Source organism: Calliphora vicina, chromosome 2 (assembly GCF_958450345.1).
Source record: "Calliphora vicina chromosome 2, idCalVici1.1, whole genome shotgun sequence".
In the NCBI taxonomy this organism is placed as follows: Eukaryota; Metazoa; Arthropoda; class Insecta; order Diptera; family Calliphoridae; genus Calliphora; species Calliphora vicina.
In genome coordinates this window covers 34,704,855-34,728,526 of record NC_088781.1, presented here as the reverse complement: position 1 = coordinate 34,728,526, position 23,672 = coordinate 34,704,855, and the positions used below count along the sequence as shown (strand labels likewise).

At 29.6% G+C, this 23,672-nt stretch overlaps 2 protein-coding genes across 3 annotated transcripts in view; both read right to left on the bottom strand.

Annotated features, from left to right (window-relative positions):
• Positions 1-937: 937 nt before the first annotated feature.
• Positions 938-23,672, bottom strand: part of Atet (ABC transporter expressed in trachea) — a 126,944-nt gene continuing 104,209 nt past the window's right edge. Inside the window, exons 3-8 of one of the 2 annotated variants that reach the window (XM_065502707.1) lie at positions 11,683-11,988; positions 5,567-6,483; positions 5,129-5,500; positions 4,957-5,057; positions 4,583-4,871; positions 938-4,515 (exon numbers count right to left, since the gene is read on the bottom strand). In XM_065502707.1, the coding sequence (XP_065358779.1) occupies positions 4,304-4,515; positions 4,583-4,871; positions 4,957-5,057; positions 5,129-5,500; positions 5,567-6,483; positions 11,683-11,988 (2,197 nt within the window). In that variant the 3' untranslated portion in view covers positions 938-4,303. Of the gene's footprint in view, positions 4,516-4,582; positions 4,872-4,956; positions 5,058-5,128; positions 6,484-11,682; positions 11,989-23,672 lie in introns of both variants that reach the window. The other variant, XM_065502706.1, reaches the window with a different exon arrangement.
• On the bottom strand, positions 17,456-18,269 carry LOC135952546 (uncharacterized). Its single transcript, XM_065502548.1, has one exon. The coding sequence runs from the start codon at positions 18,266-18,268 to the stop codon at positions 17,456-17,458; it is 813 nt and encodes a 270-aa protein (XP_065358620.1). The 5' UTR covers position 18,269.

The following is a 23,672-nucleotide window of genomic DNA, read 5'->3' as shown; positions in this document are numbered from 1 at the left end:
GTGTAGTTTTAATTAATTTACTTTTAGTTTAAATAAAAAGGGAAGGTTTTCTTTAACATTTTAAAAATTTAGTTTATGCTTAAACTAGGTTTAAACTATTAAAACTTAAACAGCAATATAAACTTTACATAAAAGCTGTTATAATTCTACCAAGTCTTTTTTATGACTTGTTTAAGGGATTTAAATCTATTTTGGTTAATAATATGTATTTTTTTCTATTTTTATGTGAGTTTTTTTTTAAATTGTATGATTTAAATATTATTAGTGATGTTAATACTTTTGTTTGTCTAAGTCTATTGTTAATGAAGAGATTTACAATTTAAACAGTTAAGTTGGTTTTTAAAATGTTGTTAATTTGTAAGGGTTTAAGGAGCTCAAAACCCTAAATTGAGAAAGTTTAAAATATGTTTGAGTCTGTTATTGTAAATCTCTTTTAATGTCTATATAAATGTTTATAGGTAAATATTTTAATGATTATAAAATTGTCCAATGATTTTCTGATATAATTGAAACAAAAAATAAGAAAAAAGACTGACTAAAGTGTCGGTGGCCACATATTGACAATTATTATTAATTTTAAGATAATGCTGTCAATGAATCCTTCATCATACTATATTGAGTTCGTTAAAAATTGTCACTTTCATGCTTTCTTAATATGTGACCATCGATTATTTAGTCAGCTTTTCCTTTTTCGGTTTTGAATATTGCGTTTTGAAAATAAAAATTGTTTTAAAACATTTTTGTTTTTGTTACCTTTGGTTTATGTTTAATAAAAATCAGTACAAATTGTTTTGTTGTTTTTTTTTTATTTTTTTCAATTGAATTTGTTTTTATTAATTTTTTTTTTGTATTTTTCTTTTCTGTATGATTTTAGAATAAATGTTTATGTTTTAAAAGCTAAATAACTTATGTTATAAATACTTAAGTTAATAATGGATTTTTGTTTCATTTAATTTTTTTTTAATATTATTAAATTTATATTTTATAATAATATTGAATATGTATTTAAAAATTATGTCACAGAAAAATATCGTTTTGTATAAAAAATTATATATATAAAAAAATTTTAACTAAAAATACATTTAATCACACACAAATTTACATATATATTAAATGATGACATAAAACATAATGTGTAAAAAAAAATTTCACTAAATAGAGAAAAAATTAGGGTGGAAGGAAATATTAATACAGTTACATTCTCTTATATGTATGAACATTTACAACTTTGACATGTGTCAGTTGAATATTTAAATATTTCTATAAATAATATTTTAATATGAAGCATCACTGCAGTATAGAATAATAAGAGAACATGAAATTGAGTAACATATTTGAATAATACATGGTGTTTCATTGGTAGCAAGGCCTTGCATTCGCTATTTGTTGGAGGACTTCTAGAATGCATACTTAAGAAGGACATTTAGGAGGTCTTACATTTAATGCATATAAGGAGATTTGGTGAGAGTGGCCTGTTAAAAGTCATGCACAAGCATGCCTTACAGAATGGCTTGACGGGTAGATATATTAAAATGCCTGTTAACAATTTTTTATTGGAAAATGTTAGCTTTAAATATTCTTGAAATAAATCAAAATATAACCTAAATGTTCCAAAAATATGCATTTATAATTCAGTGAAAAAGGGTATAAATAACACAACTGATTTCCAAGCTATTAATTATACTACTTTAAAATTATAATTGATATTATAAGAAAACGATGTATATTTTAGGATTAATTCTCGTTTAACGCTATAATGTTTAGATAATTTATCAAGTAAATTGGAAATATTGGTCGTGCTCTAAAGTATAATCCAACCATAATTATCAGCTAGTAATAAATGGCTGCGAAGAGTGCTAACTGTTTATGTGAAGTTACGAAGTAATTAAGTTACAAAATCTCTTATAGATCAAAATTACAACTAAAAAATATTAAATATGTTACTACAATTGATACATTTTTCATCCTATTTATGAAAAATATATATTTTTTTGAAACAAAACATTTTGAAAAGATAATTTTGAATTGCTGATAGAGATATGAAGAAGACTTAATGCCAGTTTCCAGATGCCGAAAACATTTTTATGAAAAGCACACAATATAAAATATACGAATCTTTTTGATCCTATTTATATATCAAATTCGAAAAAATAACAAAATTTTTGAGCATAATTTTATGTAGGACGTTCCACTAGAATTTTTCGGGAAACTTACTAGTATTTTTTGCGTTTTTATCAAGTGATTATATATTTTAAATACTCGCTAACTGGATTAAATTGTGATCATTTTTGAGTCGAGCTGAGAACTACAATCTCTGCTAATGACCTTAATTCCTTGAATATGTAAATAGCCGATTAGGTTCGGTCCCTGTAAGTTACAAGTGCCAACTACTGTTTTAAATGCATATATAGCTATTTACGCATCGTCTTCACGATTTACTTTTGATGTGTTCTAGTGAAAAAGTAAAATACGTTATCAAGGTCAATGTAATAAATTAATCATCCACTCAAACGATCCACTTAATCGGCTTTATGCTAATCGTTTTGTATATGTTCACGTTCGGCCCCTGCTGGCTATAAGTGCCGAGCAATGTTTAAAATGGTCAAAAAATGCCCATGATTTGTTATATAATGCCCAAATTTCAAGGAATATAAAATTAAATTATATCACGTCAAGAGCTAGTCACATTAGTTTCATCACTACATCATAGTTTTTCTGGTACAGCACCCGATTTCAGCCTATTTTTTCAGACCTATAGTCGAAAGAAAAATGGACCCATTTATCTGATCTGGCTTCAAGCGAATTTTTGGTTGTTTCTAAATGTTAAAGATGTTTAAAAGATACGGAACATTTGAGCTCTGGCTTTTGTAAAATTTATTCGAGCTCTTAAAAGACTTCACTTTTATATTGCGAGTTCGCATTGGGAAGTAAATCCATCGTTTAATCACTTTTTAGACAAGCTAATCAAACGTTTTGAAATCATATTGGCAGTTTGGAAATATATCGTCTTTTAACCCTCGTGTGTTGTTTTCCACACGTGTGGTATGTCTGCGTATTTTACACTAACAACATAATTTTTTTTTATATTCAAAATGTTTTTATTTGTTTGTCATCAAAAATTAGTTCAACACAAACATTTGATGACAAAAAATGCTGTTCCTAGTGTAAAATACATAGAAATTACATATGTGTGAAAAACAACACACAAGAGTCAACAATGTCACAAGCAAGAAAATAATGTTTTAATAAATCAATGTGTTTCAAGAAAAAAAATCAATAAAAAATATTTGTTTTGTGTGGTTTCCTACACAAGGGTGAAATGAAGTTTAAACCGTTAAATTCAACTTTAAAATAAACTTTTTATAGCTTAAATCCACCAAAAATGGTTTTTAGTAATATTTGCCTATAAAAGTTTAAGAATGTCTTTAGGATCCTTTAGGGAAGTTAAAAGTTATATTTTTTTAGTTTAATCCCAGTAACTTTTAGCAGGGACAAATTGCAAGGTTTTGATTTCATTAAAGAAATAAATATAGTAGGAAGTTTTAGCTTTTATATAGCCTTATTTTTTAGAACACTTCGCCTTTTTCTGATCTTTTATTAAGACCGATATGACTTTTTTATTTAATAGCTCCAGGGAACACCAATTGCTAGATAAAAGAAAAAAACTCTCCTGTCCTAAGCTTTAAATTTAAAAAATTTCTATTACAAAAATTGCATGTTCTCAAATCATACAGAGTGATGCCTTCATTATAATTTACTTCCTTTAAAAACCTAAGAATACCTAATTTTATTTAGAAAAATTTAAATAAAAACTTGCCAAATAAACCAAACTAATGCCAACCCAAAAATTTGAATATAAAATCGCATTATTTTCTTAAAAAAAAAATTAAATTACAACTTCAATAATGATGTTAATGAAAATATCAAATAATTGCTTTGCCCATTATATGTATGTTTGTATTGTATGTTTAGTTAAATATGTAAAATGTATTTAGATAGATTCATAGATTATAAAAAAAACAAACTTAAAGTAAAATAAAATTATATTAAATATTTTGATAAAGTATAAAAAAATATATAAAAACAAAATTAAACACATTGCGTACATATCACACCATATTGAGAATAGAAAGGTTTCTTTTTTTTTGTTTGTTTTCTGCTATATAATTCTAATAAAAAAACCAACACTCTAGAGTCCTACGCCTAAACTCTAAAAAAAACTACAGTACAGCACAGTACAGAGTACTCTCTCTATATATATTTTTATAAGTATGTATAAGAATATATCAAGTGCATTTTCGATTTAACGAATCATGTGTAACTTCCAGCGCAACACAAAGTATGCAATGATTCTTAGAGCTATAAAAATGCCAATTAAGGCTACAGCATCAATCCAATATTCGGCTTGATCCATAGACATTTCTTCTAAAAACTTTTTAGGACTACGAAAATGACAATAAATAGCATCACATTGTAATTTAGCACGATCCATGCCATAAATGGAAACCATGGCACCTAATTAAAGAAAATTATTAAAATTATTAATTCAAGGGATTATTTTAAAATTTTTTTTTAAACATACCTTCAAAACCGTATCGTACATAACTCACATATGTCACCCATTGTAAATATCCCGGTATGGTATCAAAATTAACAAAGAATCCCGAAAATAATATGGTTGGTATTGTTGTTACTGGCCCTAAAAATACTCCAGCTTCTATATTCATACCAGCACCTATGAGCAGGCCCAGCGACTGGGCCACCAATGATGTTAATACACATATGACCACAAACATTGTTAAACGCTGTGGTTCCATGGGCTGTGATGTTAAATAATAGACAACGATGACATAAACACTAGAGAAGACAATCTGGTAGAAAGAAAGAAAATTTATAAATTTCAAGATACTTTCACGATGTCTGCAAAATTGTTTAAAATTATATTTTCATTCTTACCTGAAATGGTAAATCCGCCATAGTTTTGGCAAAATAAAACGCCTTTAGAGAATACCAATAGTTTAGATGCTCCCTTACAAATACCGACATTTCCGTAGGGACTAGAAATTATTAAGCAAAACACATGATTTAATTTAAATGTATAACAATATTAATAAAACATCCAACTTACATGTCAATATTGTGGGCATCATGGCCGTAAACATGGTAAATAGTGTTGTAAAGAATATACAACCGGCATTACTCATTACCTTAGAAGCATCATTGCCCACATCATAATAGATCATGCCAATAATGGCTCCCACAATTATGTGCGAAGCCAGACGCATGTGTGTTAACATGCGATCGCGCATAATGGTGACAAAGGAACGTTTGAGCAAAATCCAAAATTGTGTCCAACCACTGGTGGGAAAACCGGATTTATTCGGCAGCGTTATAACCGATTCATGTGAATCCAATAAAGATGTAGTACAGCCAGCACCATTAGTGCTAGAATTGCCGCCTCCACCACCTCCTCCTCCGCCAGCAGTACCGCCTCCCGCACCTGCAACATTAGCAACAGCATTAGTACTTTGAGCGGCCTTAGAACTATAACTACAACTATCATCACCATTATCGTTGCGTGGTAAATTGATGACAGAACAATCGGATTGTTGACTATTCTGTGATTCCAATTTCGGTGGTTTTAAAATGCTCGAATTAAGCTCTAATGCAGCAGCTGTTGTGGGTTCATCTAGCTTCAGCTTTTCATCCTCCATGGTCACCGAGGTGGTATTTGTTGAGTTGCCACCATTGGCTGCATTGCCATTCCCCTTGATAATATCATTGTTAATATCTTTGGATAAGTCTAGGCCATAGTTTTTGTGACTGTATTTCTTGCATACGCCACTCTTAACGGCTGCCACCAGTTTTGGCACACACTCTCCATACTCGCCGCTAGCCACCTCCAATACATAATCGGCGGGATTATGATACGAAGGACAATCGTAGCCCAGAGAGGATAGAAAGGGCACTAATGCCCTAACTCTGCCCTCGTACATGCACTGACCCTCGGCCAGCATATACAAATGATCGAATTTCTCAAATAATCTAGCCGAAGGCTGATGAATAGTGCAGACTATGGTGCGACCTCCTCTGGCCAGGGACTTTAACAGCGATATCAATTGGAAGCACGTCGAACTGTCTAGGCCCGAGGTGGGCTCATCGAAAAACATAACGGGTGGATTGTTGACCAACTCCAAAGCAATTGACAGCCGTTTTCGTTGTCCCCCGGAGAGATTACATGTCTTTGTATTGCTTGATTCGATCATACCAATTGTTTCCAGTATTTCGTCCACTACAACTTTCTTGGCAGCCAGATTCATGTTCTTGCCCAACTTAAGGTTTGCCGACACCATCATGGCCTCACGCACCGAAAGATTAGCAATGAGCACATCGTCCTGCATAATGTAGCAGGAGAGTTTGCGAAAACGTCTGAGGTTACGTTCTTTGCCATTAATCAAAACTGAGCCGCTTAATTGAGAGGTTCTAAAATAAAAGAAAATCAAATAAAAATTATTATAAAGATATTTATGGTTTTTTATGGTCATACAAAATTCAAAGTTACTCAAAGATTTTAAATTCATTTTGGTTTGGCTTTTATCGAGGTTCAAATTAAAATTTTATATAAAAATGGTGGTAAATTTCTCAATCTCAACTTCATTTGTGTATAACTTTTTAACTACTTACTTATACAATTTTTACTCTGATTTCAATAAATTTTCATTATAATCCGTTTAAAGAACATCTCAAAAAATATATCTTCCATTATCTAAAGCTTTTCCTCACTGATAGGCCATTTTTCGTTTCGTTCCATAAATAAAAACTTGATCTTAAAGTTTTGTTTGTAAGTTTTATTTCAAAATTTTCATTATTTTGATTTTAAAGTATTTAAATGAAATTAAACATTTCATTTTATCAGGAAATCATGAAACATCCAAAGAACATGACATTCAAAGTAACCACATTTAACATTTATGTGTGAATGAATTATAAATTCTATTCTATTGCAAGAGTTCTAAATCTTTTTCGTTGTCATAAAAATACCATCCATAAAAAACTGATTTAATATTTAATAAGAAATATATACACAAGTACACATATTTAGTATGTATGTAGAAGTCGTTTTTTCTTTTGTTAACTTTATGTTATAAGCCTTTTAAAGCAAATAAGTATGAAGACGAGTATAATTCTTTTTTGGCTTAAAAAACAAACAGAGATATTTTTTCTGTTTGATATCTCAAGACAAGACAAACAAAAACGTATGCTAACGACATGTGGACGGACAAGTGTTGGATGTGGTTTAAGATGGATATATTTATGTGCTTTAAATATATGTAAGTAAATAGTATATATAAATTCTTATATATTTACATCGTTGTGTTGGTTTATGTAAAAACATAGACAGTGAGTGTGAAAAGTTTTATGTTATTATTTAAACGGCTCACTCATGACTTCAATAATTGGTTAGACTAATACTTAGCTACGGCGAATTTATCTCATAGAGAGCGGTGACTACAATCTCGTGATCCTAAACAAGTTTGTTATACCAAAAGATTTATTTCCAAAAACATTCTGAATACCATGCTAGATTGGGCTCCCCATTATAAGCAAGCTCTACCCCTCAACAAGTCTGGCAAATGAAGTCATCGTTTTAGATATGAAATTAACCAACAAATCATGCTCACTCATTACTTCGACGCGTCGCGACGGTTGCTTAGACTAACACTTATCTACGGCGAAATTATGTGCTAGAGAACTAGACCTAAAGATCTAGTTCGCAAAACATTTTGGATATCATGCTGGATTGGATTAAGTCTTGCAAATGAAGACTTCGTTTTAGAAATGAAATCAACAAACAAACTTGAAGGTTCGACTGGAATTTCGATAAATCGTTCATGACTACCTAATACGGGAACTTGTTTAAGACTATACTCCATGTCAGACTAAATGGATACCGAGGAATGGATCATCAATGGATGATACTGATTTACTCATGGATTATTAGCTAGTAATGTTGTCAAATTTGGAATGTATTGCTGCACAGTAAGGTTGACCGAAAAAAGTGGTATTAAATATTCTAAACGAATCGTAGAGTAGGACATAGGCTTTAAGAAAATTAAAGTTGTAAACACCCTATTAGCATAAAAGGTGTCAAAGTCAACCACCTCTTGGAAGAAACACTTTTTACAGCTTGTAACTTATACAAATATGGATATGGATATTTGTATGCATATAAAGCAGTGGGAAGTTAAAGAAATTATTGTTTATCCTCGTGAGAAGTATATACATTCGTATAGCAGAAACGCATTCTATGGAAAATTCTATGAAATTTTCCTCAAGAAACCATAGGTCTAAAATCAAATCCTATTTACTTTTTAGATCTTTTTAGATCCTACGATTTTTTACTTTTTGATCCTCCATACAAATCGACCCGGCCTAATATACATATAGAAGTTTGTAATTCCGTTTGTAATTTCCACAATATTCTTTTCCGACCCCATAAAGTATATACATATATTCTGGATTCTTATAGATAGCGGAGTCGATTAAGCCATGTCCGTCAGTCCGTCTGTTTTTTTTTGTTGAAAAAATATTCCGAAGCCCCCAAATAACTTACATACACGATTCATACATCATACATAAATATAAGGATATAAGGAAAAAACCAGGACAGCCTCGATTTTTGACCTATTTTGGATATCTAATGACAGATATTTCAAAGATCTTTGCAACGACGTATATAAGACCATAGTATGTTGGACCTACAATGGGTCAAAATCGGAAAAAATATTTTTTTACACGGTTTTTTTTCCACCAAAAGTTTTTTTCGCTAAATATTAAAAAAAAAATTGAAAAAACAAATTTTAAAAAACAATTCGAAAAAAATTTTTTTCCAAAAATTTAAAAAAAAAATAATTTTGTTTACCTAAAAATATTTAAAATTTATATTTTGAAGTATAATTTGGTAAGGAATATATAAGATTTGGCACAGCCGAATATAGCTCTCTTACTTGTTCACCTTGAATTTATTTAATTTTTACCAATATCTTCGGCAAATGGTTTACAAATATTCTTATTTCTAATAAATTCCGATTTTTTTGGCAATATCTCAGTTTTCCTAGTCGTGACAATTAATCAATGCCAAACATTTGAAATAAGTTTGAAAAATGGATAAATTTCTACAAAAATTAAGCTTTCTCAAAGATCTTTTGAACGAATTTAATATTTTTACTTATTTGATAAGGATTTTAAAAATGACTAATTCGGAATTTTTAAAGCGATATTAACATTTTTTTTTCAAAAATTCAAAGTTTATCATTAAAAAATAATTTTGTTTGATAAGTACTTTACAAGCGGAGATAAGATAAGATTAGATTAGAAGAAGTGTACAGTGACACTGGGAATAGAAGGATTTTGGGAAAAGATGTACACAGGATATACACAACGTTAATCTGACTAATTTATACCAATGGCACACTTGTTTGCTAGATTGCAGTGGATTCAGATACACATCTCGCCGCAATGCAAGATTTGGTTTCCCTCTTTTTCAACATCAAATCGTTCAGATTAAACTTGAAGAGGCTGACGGATTACAAATCCAACCGAATGTATTTCGACGAATCCTTTCTGACTAACGAAAAATGATATGGGAACTGGTTCGAGAATATTCTCTGATGAACTTGAGCTCTCGATATCTCTCATATGTATAGTATATCAGGTGAAGATTTATGCTATAATCAATGCTACTCTTAAACTCTTGACCTGTATTTGGGTAGTATGCTGCTTAAAGACAAGACGTTTACTCACATACAGGCAATCCGGTCATTCGAGGAAATTGTTTGGAATTACGAGAGAATTTTATGAAACCAATTCACTGACTGCTGTCCATAATTATCTAGTTGGTTTGTAAAATGCGCTCTTATAAAGAGAACTTCGGCATTTGATTGGACTTCAGTCGGAGATTTATAATCAAAGCTGCGAGGCAAGCTGGTACTATTGTTTCGGAAACGTCAACTCTTGACATGTATTTGAACAGTCTCCTACTTAAAGACGATATGTTTACTCACATACAGGCAATCCGGTCATTCGTGGAAATTATTCGCGATTACGCGAGAATTTGATGAATGCGCTCTTATATAGAGAAAATCGGCAATTGTGATACATGATAACAAATCGATTGGACTTATGTGTGTCTGTTCAGCTCCTTAGGCACTCAAACCTATATGTATATCTCGTTGATTTCAAAGCTGTATCACCGAGCTACCAAACTGATTTATTGGAAGTGCTGGTTGGTTTCATATGAACCGAGAGTTATATGACCTCACATGAAGAAATGTGAATTGTCTCTTTTGACGCAAAATAATTTATCTTAAAGTAATTATGAATCTCTCACATTTTAGTAATTTTTGATTTGAAATGAAACTATGAAATTGGATTAATCATGGTTTGGGGATGATTTAGTGACAATGAGCCCGGTATACTTCGGCGTATCAATGGTATTATGAGTGCAAAACTGCTCGAATAGCCTTCCCAGTCCACAGATTTAAACCCTATCGAGCACCTTTGGATAATTTTGAAACGGAAAATTTTTGCCGAAAAAGACTTTCGAAGACCTGTAGTTGAATTGTGGGAGCGAGCAATTCTAGCATGGCAAAATATAAGCCCAAACATTTCAGAAAATCTTTTAAATAGTATGCCAGAAAGAATCAAAGCTGTAAAAAAATCAGTGGTGGTCATACAGAATATTAATTTTAAAATTACACTGTTTTTGAAACAAGGGACAAAACTGTTCACACCGACTTTTGTTTTAAATGTAGAATATTATATTTAATCCAATTTTTAAATTTGGATTTTGTGTAATGTATAAGTTAGTAAATTGATACTCTTTTAAAATTGATTAATATTTTTCATATACATAGTGAATAATAAAATTCTTCTGTAATACAAAAATTTCGCGACTTTTTGTGAACACTTTTGTCTTCTACTGTATCTTGATCTTGTTAGAATCTTATGGGGATACAAAATATATACTTTTGTGGATATGATACAAATGGAAGAGTCAAAATCAATATACTCTATATCTTTTTATATGGTAGGTATAAAGATTTATTTGGTTATTCCTTCGACGATTCATTTTATGTTATTTTCTATAAATTAGAAAAAGTTCTACGTACAAATAAATCATCCTTTTGCCTATTATTTCGCTTAACTAAAGTTACATTTACATTAAACAAAGTATGTAAATTGCACGATTTGTCTTCCACTTCACTGTACTAAGACAACAAATCAGATCTCTGCGAATGAAAAATACTGGCAAAAGAAAGGAATTTGGAAGAAAATGTTGAAAAACGCTTTCACATGCAAACACATACATATTTATTACAAGAGAATGTTTGAAGTTATACAGAAAAAAGATTCATAGGAAAAAAAAGAAAAGAAATTATTTGAAAGGAAACCAACCATTCTAAGAAAATCTTAGTAAAGAAAAATTTCGACAGCAACAGCCGCAACACTTCACAATGTAGCAAACAACAGACAAAAAAAGGAATAAGTTAAAGATTAACAACTTTAACCTTTCAAGTGTCTTTGTTTTTTTATATCTTTTGTAATTTCTCTTTTTCATTTTACTAAGAAATAATTACCAAGGAAACCTTAAAAGTATGAAAAAAATAGTAATAAACTTACTTGTATCCTGCTAAAATATTCATAAGTGTACTTTTGCCCGCTCCCGACGGTCCCATAATCGCTGTCAATTCACCATTACGAAATTTACCCGATACTCCCTTCAATATTGTTTTAAAGCCACGCCGTCGTCCCTCCGATACTGAATAGGAAATTTCCGTAAATTCAATATCGACCGGAGGTCGTTGTGGCAAATGAGATAATGATACTGTGCCTTTTTTCTGTCCATTTGGGCTGCAGTTATTGGGTATTTTGGGTGCCAATATATGATTACCGGATATGCCGCCATTGCACAAATTGTTTTGGGAACTGTAAGTGTAAAAGAAAGAAGAGAAAAGTTTTAAATTAATTAAATGTTTAAGCAAAGAAGAGATGTAGAAAAAAATGTTAGGTATATGTTTGTAATTCAGTTGAACTTACATAAATAGATGTGAGTGGTAAAAGTTTTAATTAAAATTCTAAACAAATAATTCTTTCGAATTGTTGATAATATATACAATATTTTATGACAAAAGTACTTATATTTTATTTTGTTTATAATTGTTTCATTTTTATATTTGTTATCCGTATAAAACTTCTGAGATTAATTTGAGTTTCATAGATTTTTGTGCTTTAAGAAAGATTGTTATAACGACCAGTGTTAATTAATTGTAATTTATTATTATTATTTTTTTTAATTAATTCTCGTCATACTGCTTAACACATTTTATTTCATTACAGTGGATCTCAATTTTAGTTAATTTTTGAAATTTTGTAAATAAACCAATTTGTGTCGCTGATGCCTTTTTAATTTAAAAATAATAATTGTATTGACGTATGTGGTAATTAAAATGGCAATTGACTTTTTTCTGTAAAGTGGCTTTTCAAAACACTTAAGAATTAGTTATACTAAAATTTGAGTCAACTTGTTTTCCGACTTTTTCGTTTATTTTTTTTTAAACATTTCTTTAGTTTTATTTAGTTGGGAGCATGACTTTAAACTACCGTAACTCAGCTATTTTTCAAACTATTTTGTAGAAATTTTCTGTTTAAAATTCATATGTTTTAAACACAATAAACTAATTAAGAAAGTGATCACGAAAATATATAGGCATTTCCGTACTCTATAAACTCCAACCAGACAGAATTGCAACATATTTTCGTTCACTTTTTATCACTGTGTTATTATTAATATGTTTTTTTTTTGAAGACGACGAAGGATTTCTAAATATTCCTAATAAAATGGTTCAATAAAAGAAAATAATACGTCGTAATCAGTGTTCGAATCAAAAAGTTTATATTTTTTATTTTCGGAAATAGGCTCTGTTTAATTATTTATTAATTTGTTCATGGAAAATTACACTCTGATTTTTTTACACTTTTATACAACAAAAACTTGAACAAAATTCCACAAAAAAAATACAACTTTTTTTCTGATTTTTTTCTTGTTTTTGTTTTTTAAAAGTGTAAAAAAATCAGAGTGTAAATTTCCATTTTTTGAAATGACTACCCTCAATAGATTTTTAATACCAAAACTTGTAAATTTTGACAAAAAGTATAAGAAGCAGGCGAACTATTCGGAAATATCAAATATTCTGAACTAGTCGGTTTCTATAGCAGAAAAAAATGGTTAACCAGTTATCGGTTACAGTTTTTGAATACTCTATTTGTCGATGACTGGTTTTTGAGACTTCAGATTAGACATTTGGGCTCCCTATTGCTTATTTCACAATTGAGGGAGCAAACACTATTCACTCCTTCATCCAGCCAACATGTTATCACCAGCTGCAGGCAAATATGTGTCTAAAATGGGTATTACAATGGAACTTAGCGCACTTTGAATCTAACCTAATCTTTAACGAATACAGGATAGTCTGCATAAAAGTAAACATATTGAACTTAATTTTTCGAAAAAGGTTTTCTATATCGAACAAATTTGTGAAATTCAGGTACGGTTTGAATGGAATTGATTTGAAATTCAATTTACGACATTCAAAATACACGAAAAATCAAAAAAATAAAAGACTACTACTTATACAAAGTAACATTTTTTAGAAGGACTCCTCGTAAAAAAAACATATTTTTTATAAAATATAATTTTAGCATGCTGTTCACAAATATGACTAGGTAACCAACCTCAGGGAAATACGTTGGCTGCAAATTTGGATTTTTCTTTTTATTTCTTCTTTTGCTATCTCTAAGACACTACCTGTCTTCTTCTTCTTTATTTTCTTTATGTCCCCATTTTTCAGGAATGGCATACTTTTTCTTTTCATCTTGACTCTTGATGGGAATCACAATGAATCTTATGGTAGTGCACATGTGCACACCCCTTCCAAACTAAACAACACTAATATCAAATTAAAAAATGTTTTAGGAGCTCAACTTCCGTAGATTTTAAAACCTTAATAAACTCCACATTCCTGATATAAAACAATTAAAAAGTACGGTTTTTTAGTGAAAATTTAAAAGGGGAAATTTCTTGAACACTGACTGTACGATTTGAAAATATTTGTTATATTTGTGTTCAGCATGTCAAAATTATATAAAAAAGATGTTTTGCACGAGAAGTCATGTAATTAAAGCTTCCTTACATCGTATTTTACTCACACTTGTGGGACGGTAACAGAAATAATATCCCAACCGTTTGTATAATAGTTTTTTGAAAAGTATCAGAAATCCGTATCTCATATAAACATATTGCACTCTTGCTATATTAAAGCTACAAAAAACTCACTTTAATATGATATTGTTCCAAAAGTGTATTGTAAAATGTGATCGTGTAAAGGCATATTAAAGCACACTGTCCCACATGTATATGATCTGTCAAATGTTTGTGTAGAAATGTACGAATGGGATCTTCTAAACTTAATTTGTAATGAAATCATCTGATATTGAGTTAGAAATTTGGATTTCTTAATTTTATTACAATTTTTCAAAACAAATTATCAAGTCGTATCATATGGATCAGTCGCAAAGTAAGTCTGGGTTGATCAACAACTCGCTCGTCATTGTCATTATTTTTGATGGGTAATCAATCACACACTTTTTTGTTTTTTGTCTTCGAAAATTTGGATTTCGCTCTTATTCTACGTAGCGACATAGAACAGGCGTAGAATACATTGGCGCCGCTTGAGTTTTTTCGTTGCAAAAATCATAACTTTAGAACCAAATGAGATAATTAAAAATTTAAAATTAAATAAGGCATATGAAAAACACTAATTTGAAACACTTATTTCATAGGTTGCTATGAAATGAGTATTCGAATAGAGTTCTACGACTTTTAGATGCCTACTTATGGGTTAGCAAAGTTTAAATTTGTGAAAAAATCAATTTTAAAATTATTCCAGAAAATATTAAAAAAAAAAAATGTTTAACCCTTTAATACATATTGTTGCCAATTGTCTACATTCAAGTTCCAATTAATTTTTAGACGAATATAACCTTGATACTAATTCAGATTCTAATTCAGAAAAATCAAATGGATATAAAATATTTCAGAAAAATTTTTTAATTTTAAAATTTGTTTGTAAAATATTGATCACAATCGTAAAAGAAGGTACATATATCGAATGAGTATTCACCGTTATATGTCATAAATTGTCCTCACTTTTTTGGAACCATGTCTTTTTTCAAAATTTTATCTCCAGCTAAAAATGGTGCAAGGACGGGCAGCTGGATATTTTTGCATTAGGTAAAGGTATAATCAAAGAACTTATTTTGAAAATATAGAAATTTATCGAATTACCTTTTCTATTCCTTTCTTAATAAATATATCTATCTAAAGAATTGAAAAGAAAGACTATCTGTTACCTAGTTTTTGAAATACTCTATCTGAAAACGGACCAAATATTCTAAAAATTTTCGGTTTTTTTGAACACTGAAAATCAGTCAACTTTGAAGGGTTATATCTTCTGAATCGAAAATCTGATTTTAATATAGTAGCATATTTTTTAGGTGCAGATGAAAGTTTTCATTTTATCTACAGGCGCCACTGTGCGTCGTTTGCACTAATCGCGTGTTTTTTAATTTGTGTAAACCCCATATAAAACTCAACATTAATACTGGAGTACCATGTGTAACTCGAATTGGAAATTGGTGGAGTACCATTTCGAACTCAACACATAAACTAAATGAATACCTTTATCACTCCTGATATTTGTCTAAAGGTTTAAGCGTTTCAGCTTCATATATAAATGGTTAGATTGTTTTGAATGAAATTTCAAATGCGCAAAGAAGAAGTGTTGTCGAGTTTAAGTTTTGAACTTGGACCTCTTGGGCCCACCAGGCCCTCAAAGTAGGACACCTCGGGTATGTTACATTTTTATTCGAGATATTCGCATTTGAAAATTAAATTTTCAAAATTTTTACCACCCTACTCCAGTTTTTTGACAACAGTTTATCCAAATATTTCCCGATTTTCTCCAGTTTTCCTTCATTAAGCTAACAATACATGTATGTGTCAAATGGAGAAAGAACTGTTTAAAAATAATGACTAAGTCCAAAGTTATATGTATTTTAATTTAAACAATTTTTAAAAAGCGATTTTCGCTATTTTTTTGGGAAAAAATAAATTTTTTTCTTTTTAAGTTATCGCAAAAAATTTCTAAGAGGATATATAAGGAATTTCTGCTTTCTGAAAGCTAAGTTTTGATAAAATATTTTAAAGGAAAACCAATTTAAAAATTGTTGTTACCGAGAGGACCAGGTCCTTTCAAAAAACACCTATTTTTTATGTAAAATAAAACTTTAGGGCAAAAATTCTCAAATCGCGTATCCGACATCAAAATATAGTAACCGATTATAGGTGGCTCAATATGTTTCTAATTATTTTGTAAATGGTCCTGATAAACCCGACCCTGGTATGGATATTAAGCCAAAAAACTAAAAATTAGCATTTTTGGAATTTTTCAACACTTTTTTGGGAATTGGGGGATTGCTGATAATAAATTTCAAAATTCGTTTTTATTTGTCCATTTTAATTAGAAAAATCTACATAACTGTGAAATTTCATTAAAAACAATTTATAATAAAAATTTAATTTCAATTCGAAAAATTTTTATCTATGCAAAAATCCAATATAAAACATTTTTTGACATATTTTTCTATAAAGTATTCCATGAATTTTTAATTGTCAAAAGTTTTAAATATTTTTGAAAAATAGACAAATAGCTTGAACGAAATTATATTATATCGCATCATAACATTTTTAATTCTATGTATAAATTTCAAAATAATCAAAAAAAACTTCTCCTTTAAAATTTGTGTTTTGTCGCATACGATAATTTGGCGCTAAGGGCTCGACATATAGGTCGAGTAGTTTTCATAAAAGAAAAAAATTGTACGGATCGTTTGAAAGCAAAAACCAACAGTCAAACGACTTGCATCGCACTTTTTTACTATACCGATGAATTTTCAATTTATTTGCTCCCTGAAATTCTTATCTAAAGTCTAAAGGCAACTTAAATGGAGTTGGTAAGACCTCGATAAGCTTTCATTAGAGATTCTAGTTCCAGATTTGCGGATTAAATATTATAACATAATAAACTGGTTTATCATTTGAAAACATCAAACATGTTGTTTAATTGTTCTTGCCATAATTAAAGAAATTCCTTAAAAAAAATAATTGCTTTATTTACACGACCTTTTGTCACAATCACTAAAAAAATTCCCTTCCTGAAAAAACACTCAACAAAGCAAGTTCATTATAATTTATTATTGTTGTTAATGGAAATTCAATTGTCCACAACAAAAACAAAAAAATAACAATTATGACCGCCAAAACCAAAGTCAAAACTTACTTCTTTGTCTTTAACCAAGTACGTTTTTGTGGTGTTTTTCCATTATCACATTCCTTGATGTGTGGTGGCTGCTGAATATGTGATGGCTGATGCTGATGTTGCTGCACCGAAGTTACATGTCCATTATTGGTAACAATCGTTTGGACAAAGGATACCGGTCGCTGCTGTATATGATGATGTTGCTGCTGTGGCTGATGTTGATTTAAATTACATTTATTATCATTAACCGTATCTCCATAGACCTTTGCATATGCGGAATGACGTCTTAATTGAACATCATTATATTGGCTGGTATATATGGTTGGCGTTTCGCCCGATACATCGGTACACTGTTGTCCCTTGTGGTGGGGCGTACGATGTATGGGACATGATGATGCATTATCGATAAATGCTGTATTCAATATGCCACCCTCCGAATCTATATGAATGCGAAGATTTGTATGATGATTATTGCTATTACTGCTACTACAGTTTTTTGTGTTTAAATTTCTATGTACAGGGGGGCAGGGTGCTGTTGGCGATGTTGTGGGTGAGGGTGTTATGGGGATATTAGTATCAGTAGTTGTATTGTTAAATGTGCGGCTGCTGCTGATGTTGCTATTGCTATTGCCAGTCGTATTCACTTTTGAGGCAGGTATTGTGTTGTATTTTACTTGGGCAGTTTTACAAACATTCAAGACTAAATGTGCTTTACTATCTACACTATTACAACGAGTTAAAGATAATTGAGTTTTATCTTGATTGTTGGACTCCTGAGAGTCCAACGATGAATCTTTTTGCACTGTTGATGTTGAGGTTGATGACGACATATTTTTTTCACTATTTTTACTGTTGTAAGTTTTCTTTTTTGATTTACGTTTAGCTAACTTTTCGCTTTCGTTTTACATTACATTTTAATTTAATTATTTATTAAATTGTGTCATAACTTTATATCTCGATTTTTGTTTTAATTTTTAATTGTTTTTTATTTTTGGTAGCAAAGTTCCTTTTTATATTTAAACCGTGTGTCTCTTTAATTTCTGGAGTCTACTTGCAATGAGTGTGAGTTTATGAATGTTTTTCAAAATGATTCGTTTTTAAGATGTTGGCAAAAAAATATGTAGAAAATAATGGCAAAACAAATTATTTATTTTTTATTTTTTACTACAAAACAGCTTTCTTGTTTGTCATCTTTATTCATGTTGTAGCAGTAGAACCTTTTTAGCGTCACTTTAATTTGATTTTTTATTACTTTCAGCTTCATTAAAATCTTTATATTTTTTATTTTTATTTTCTGTTGTTGTTTTGTTGTATTCATCAACTTCTATTGAATACTGGTAACAGCAACGACTGTCCTCCTTAAACATCAGAATTGTATGACTGAGTGCTGCTTATTCACAAAACTACAAAATTACACCATTTTCAATGGAATTGACAGTTCAAAAAGAACAATATTAAGAGTTATGAATCAACAGGTATAGAGATAGCAGTTTAAATTCACAAATTGAATTAACTTTAAAAAATCTAAAGAGTTATCCTATATTTATGGAAGTTGAGGAATCCATAAGAGGTAATATGGAACAGTTTGTTGCCTATCCCAGAGAATAAATATAGTTATACATGTTATAACCATTTGAACATATTGCAAAGTTTTTCTGACACTAATATGGTCAATATAATTATATATATGATTGCCATAACAATAATATGTTTATGTTACCATTAACATGAGTGTAGAAATCATATATATCGCACTGGTTCCTCTAAAGAGCGTCAACTCAAAATTTTAAAATGTTCAGTAGAAGCAAAAAAATATTTTTTTTTTCATTACATTACAATGAAACAACTGTACGGATACAACTGTATTTTTTGGCGAAAGGGTATAGAAAATGATAGTAGATTTTTACAGTGGGTAGATGATATGACCACTGCACATCGATTTCTTGCAAAAAGTGAAAATTTAAAAATTTTGAGTTGACCCTCTTTAGAGGAACCAGTGCGATATGATTTAATTTAATTTTGGAAATGGTGTAATATTTGGAAAATGTCAAGTATCATTTTTCTGTTTTGTTTGTTCATTGACATAGAGCACTAGATTTGATTATTTCCAAATACTCTTACGTAAACATGCACACACAAATAAAATACAATATGTATACGATGAAGATATTCCTAATACATTATGTACTAAGTATGATATTTCATTTGCATTTCAATCTTTTGATAAATGATTGTGTATGAGAACATTGTACATAATACATATGTAGCTGCAAATATTTTATATATTAGTTAGGTAGATATAAATTTTCATATGAAATATTTTTTTAATTTAATGCAATCTTTTTGCAGATTTAATAGATGTTGATGTGTGATAAAGTTCATACTTCATTAAGCTTAGTTTTGTTATTAGTTTATAATTATAGTAATCGCTATTATTTAATTTTATTGTTACTAAAGAAATATATAAAGTACTTTAATCATTGTTAAATTTAAAGCATAATTTAACCACTATTTAAAAGTATTTATATTTTTATGGCAGACATGTCTATTTTTTAAGAATTTGTGTACAAAAACAGATAACGAGTTTTTTATTCAACAAACTATACACTAGAGTAACCAACATATTCGGGGAGATTTTTACACTATACAACAACAATTTTTCAAAATGCTTTAAACATTAAAGTCCCAGCAAAACCTTTACTTAGCAACAAGCTGAAAAATAAATGAAATTTGACGAATAGACTACTTATTATTCTACTGAAAAAAAAACTTATTTTTGTTCGCGATGTTTCAAAAATAAGCTGTTTTAATGTGTCCTACAATAAAGCGTTTTATGTACATAAAATAATTTGGTTTTGTCTGGGACACGACTTGAACCCACGTACTCCAACAATTTGTATTTGTTAATCTACCGTCTTAATCACTACACCACGACTTTCATATTTGCTAAGCATTAGCAACTGATTTTCACACACAAAGAAAATCCAACATAATTTCCATTTCTGAAATTATATTCCATACCCTTATATACCCTTCACCATAGAATAATATATCCATAGAAGTGTTACTGAGAGGGATAAAACCTAAGTCTGTTGTCAAAAACCTAAGTCGTGAGAATGTATTAGTACATAGTTTTGAGGTTGTATTGGTGCCTTTTTAATTTTCACCAGACACACAGAGTTCTATAAAAATGTCTAAATTTTAATTTATTTAAATTTTGTTCTATTTTCAATACCAAAAATTGAAACTCTGTTCTATAAATTAAATTCTACCACAATAAAATTAAGTGTCAAAAATTAATAAAAAATATTTTTTTTCATTTGAGCAAAATTAATATGTTTTGGAAATAAAAGCGTCCTGCAAAGTATTAAAAAAAATTGCCAAATATTGTGTAGAAATGTAATAAAGTGGTTCGGTCTGTATTTAGTCGGAAAATCAAAGTTAAAATTTCAAGTATTTTGATGTGTTTAATTCTCTCACAAGTATGTTGAATTCACATATCACAAATACGTGTGAAGATAATAATTATTGTTACTCTCAGTTGCGCCTCTAGTTGTACCCTATGCCCTTCACCAAATTAAACCTCCAAATTAAAATTTTAAATATTTTTAGGTAAACAAAAAAATTTTTTTTTCCAAAGTGGTTTTTTTCATTTTTTGGAAACAATTTTTTTTTTCGAATTGTTATTTTAAACCTTTTTTTTTAATTTTTTATGGTGAAAAAAATCGGTTTTTAGGTAAACAAAATATTTTTTTAGTTTATTAGCGAAAATAATTTTTTTTTTAAATTTCTTTTTTAATTTTTAAATTTTTTTTTAAATTTAAAATAAGAAAATTAAAATTTTTGTTAGTGAAAGAAATTTTATAACAAAAAAATCCATATTGTCTATATTAATGAATTAGGCCAGGTAACTTATCAAAATTTTAAAAAAAGTTAAGGCATAATCAATGTTTAAATGAATTTTTGGCATACAAATTATATAAAATTGAATATTGATTAAGTCTTAACTGTGTTTAAAATTTAATAAGTCAAAATCGAGGTTGTCCAGGTTTATTCCTTATATCCCGGTCATTCATTGGCCGTTTGTCTAGATTTTAAATAATAACCGAGACGGAAGAATTCCCTATATGTTGATGTATGAATCATATACGTAAGTTATTTGGGGGCTACGGAAAGTTGCTTTCAACATACATATGGGCAATTCCATATCATCGTACATGACATTTGTACGCCTATAGAGTAGAATAGATTTTGCAAAAATAAGAGTATCTGAAAAATTATTTGGTCTTTATGTTCCATTCAGATTGTTGTCCAAAATATTGAGCGAAATAAGGGTATATCTTACGTGACATAAAACGGAACTCATTTTGAGCAACATGTAGAAATATGCGAAAATATTCGAATCGTGAGAGGCGTTATGTTTTCATTTAATTTCTTATACTAAACGAAATATTTTTCCTTTACAATCCATCATATTTAAATAAACACAATCTTTGGATGATTTTATTATAAATAAAATTTAATATCGTACGTGACAGATTTTTCAGATTTTTCTATACAATATATATTCTGTAAATATATATATACAAAAACTAAAAAAATGAATAGAAAATATACATATATCGGTTTCAATAAACAATTTGACAATAGCAAAAAAACCATCAAAGTCAAATTCATTTCATACTACAAGCTAATTGGGAGCCTAGTTTTCGCCGCAATTTTAGCCTAAAATATTCCTAAAACATTCAAAAATTAAATATAGTCAGTTTAAACTATTATTATACCCTTCACCATGAGTGGTAAGGGTATATATAAGTTTGTCAGTCCGTTTTTAATTTCTACATTTTTCATTTGCGACCCCACAAAGTATATATATTCTGAATCGTTATAGATAGCGGAGTCGATATAGCCATGTCCGTCTGTCCATCTGTGTGTTGAAATCAACTTTCTGAAGCCCTTAAATAACTTACATACACGAATGATACATCAATATCTCCGAAATTCTTCCGGCTCGGCTGCTATTTAAAATCGAGAAAATCGGTCCACAAATGGTTGAGATATAAGGAAAAAACCAGGACAACATCGATTTTTTGACCTATTTTTGACCCATATCTGTATTACTAAATCATTAATATAGACAATATGGATATCTAATGATAGATATTTCAAAGACCTGTGCAACGACAATGGGTCAAAATCGGAAAAAATAATTTTTAACCCGAATTTTTTTTTTCAACAAATTTTTTTTTCACTAAATATTAAAAAAAAAAATTAAAAAAAATTAAATTAAAAAAAATATAAAATTTAAAAAAAAATATAAATTTAGTTTACCTAAAAATATTTAAAATTTTTATTTTAAAGTATAATTTGGTGAAGGGTATATAAGATTCGGCACAGCCGAATATAGCTCTCTTACTTGTTTTTGTCTTTAAAATGTTGTAATATGATCTAAATACTTTCACATAGTAACATTTTATTATTTTCTTATATTCAAATAATCTTGAAAAAAAGTTTCAAGGTTTTTCTCCCTCGCGATTCTCGTGGAATTGCCCATATGTTTAAAGCTCACATTTTTATGTCCACCATCAAAAAAGATGGGGGTATACTGATTTTGTTATTCCATTTGTAACATATTGAAATATTGGTCGTAGAACCAAAAAGTATACATATTCTGGATTCTCATATGATTCTAAGACGATATAGCTATGTCCGTCCGTCCGTCTTTTTGTCTCATGAAAACACGATGAAAGGTTCTAGCTAGCTGATTATTTCCACAAATACTCTTTGTTGATAAGGTTTGTTTGATATGGAAATCACCTAGCCCCCATACTGTCCCCACGGAATACTGTTTAAGTAGTCATAAATATGTTGATTATGCGGCAATCCTGATATAAATTTGCATGAAATACTCTGAAATTATACTGTAAAATATGCCAAAAATGGGCCAACATTCCCCATACAAGATCGCCCTCAGAAAATGACTAGAAAATTCATGATTGTTGTCTTATAATAACACTGTCTAACAAATTGAGACTTTTTTAATTGGAACAGAATAGCGACCGTACAATTCTAAAAGGGCATGTTAAGTAAATCATTTGTGTAGAATAAACTTATAGTCCAGCTGGTCTGCGTTTTTTTTTACAGTGGGCCAAAATTTTAATTTTTTGATCGAAGGGAGCGTTATACGTAATGAAAACAATGTTGTAAATTAATGTCTGAGAGAATTCTCCTTGT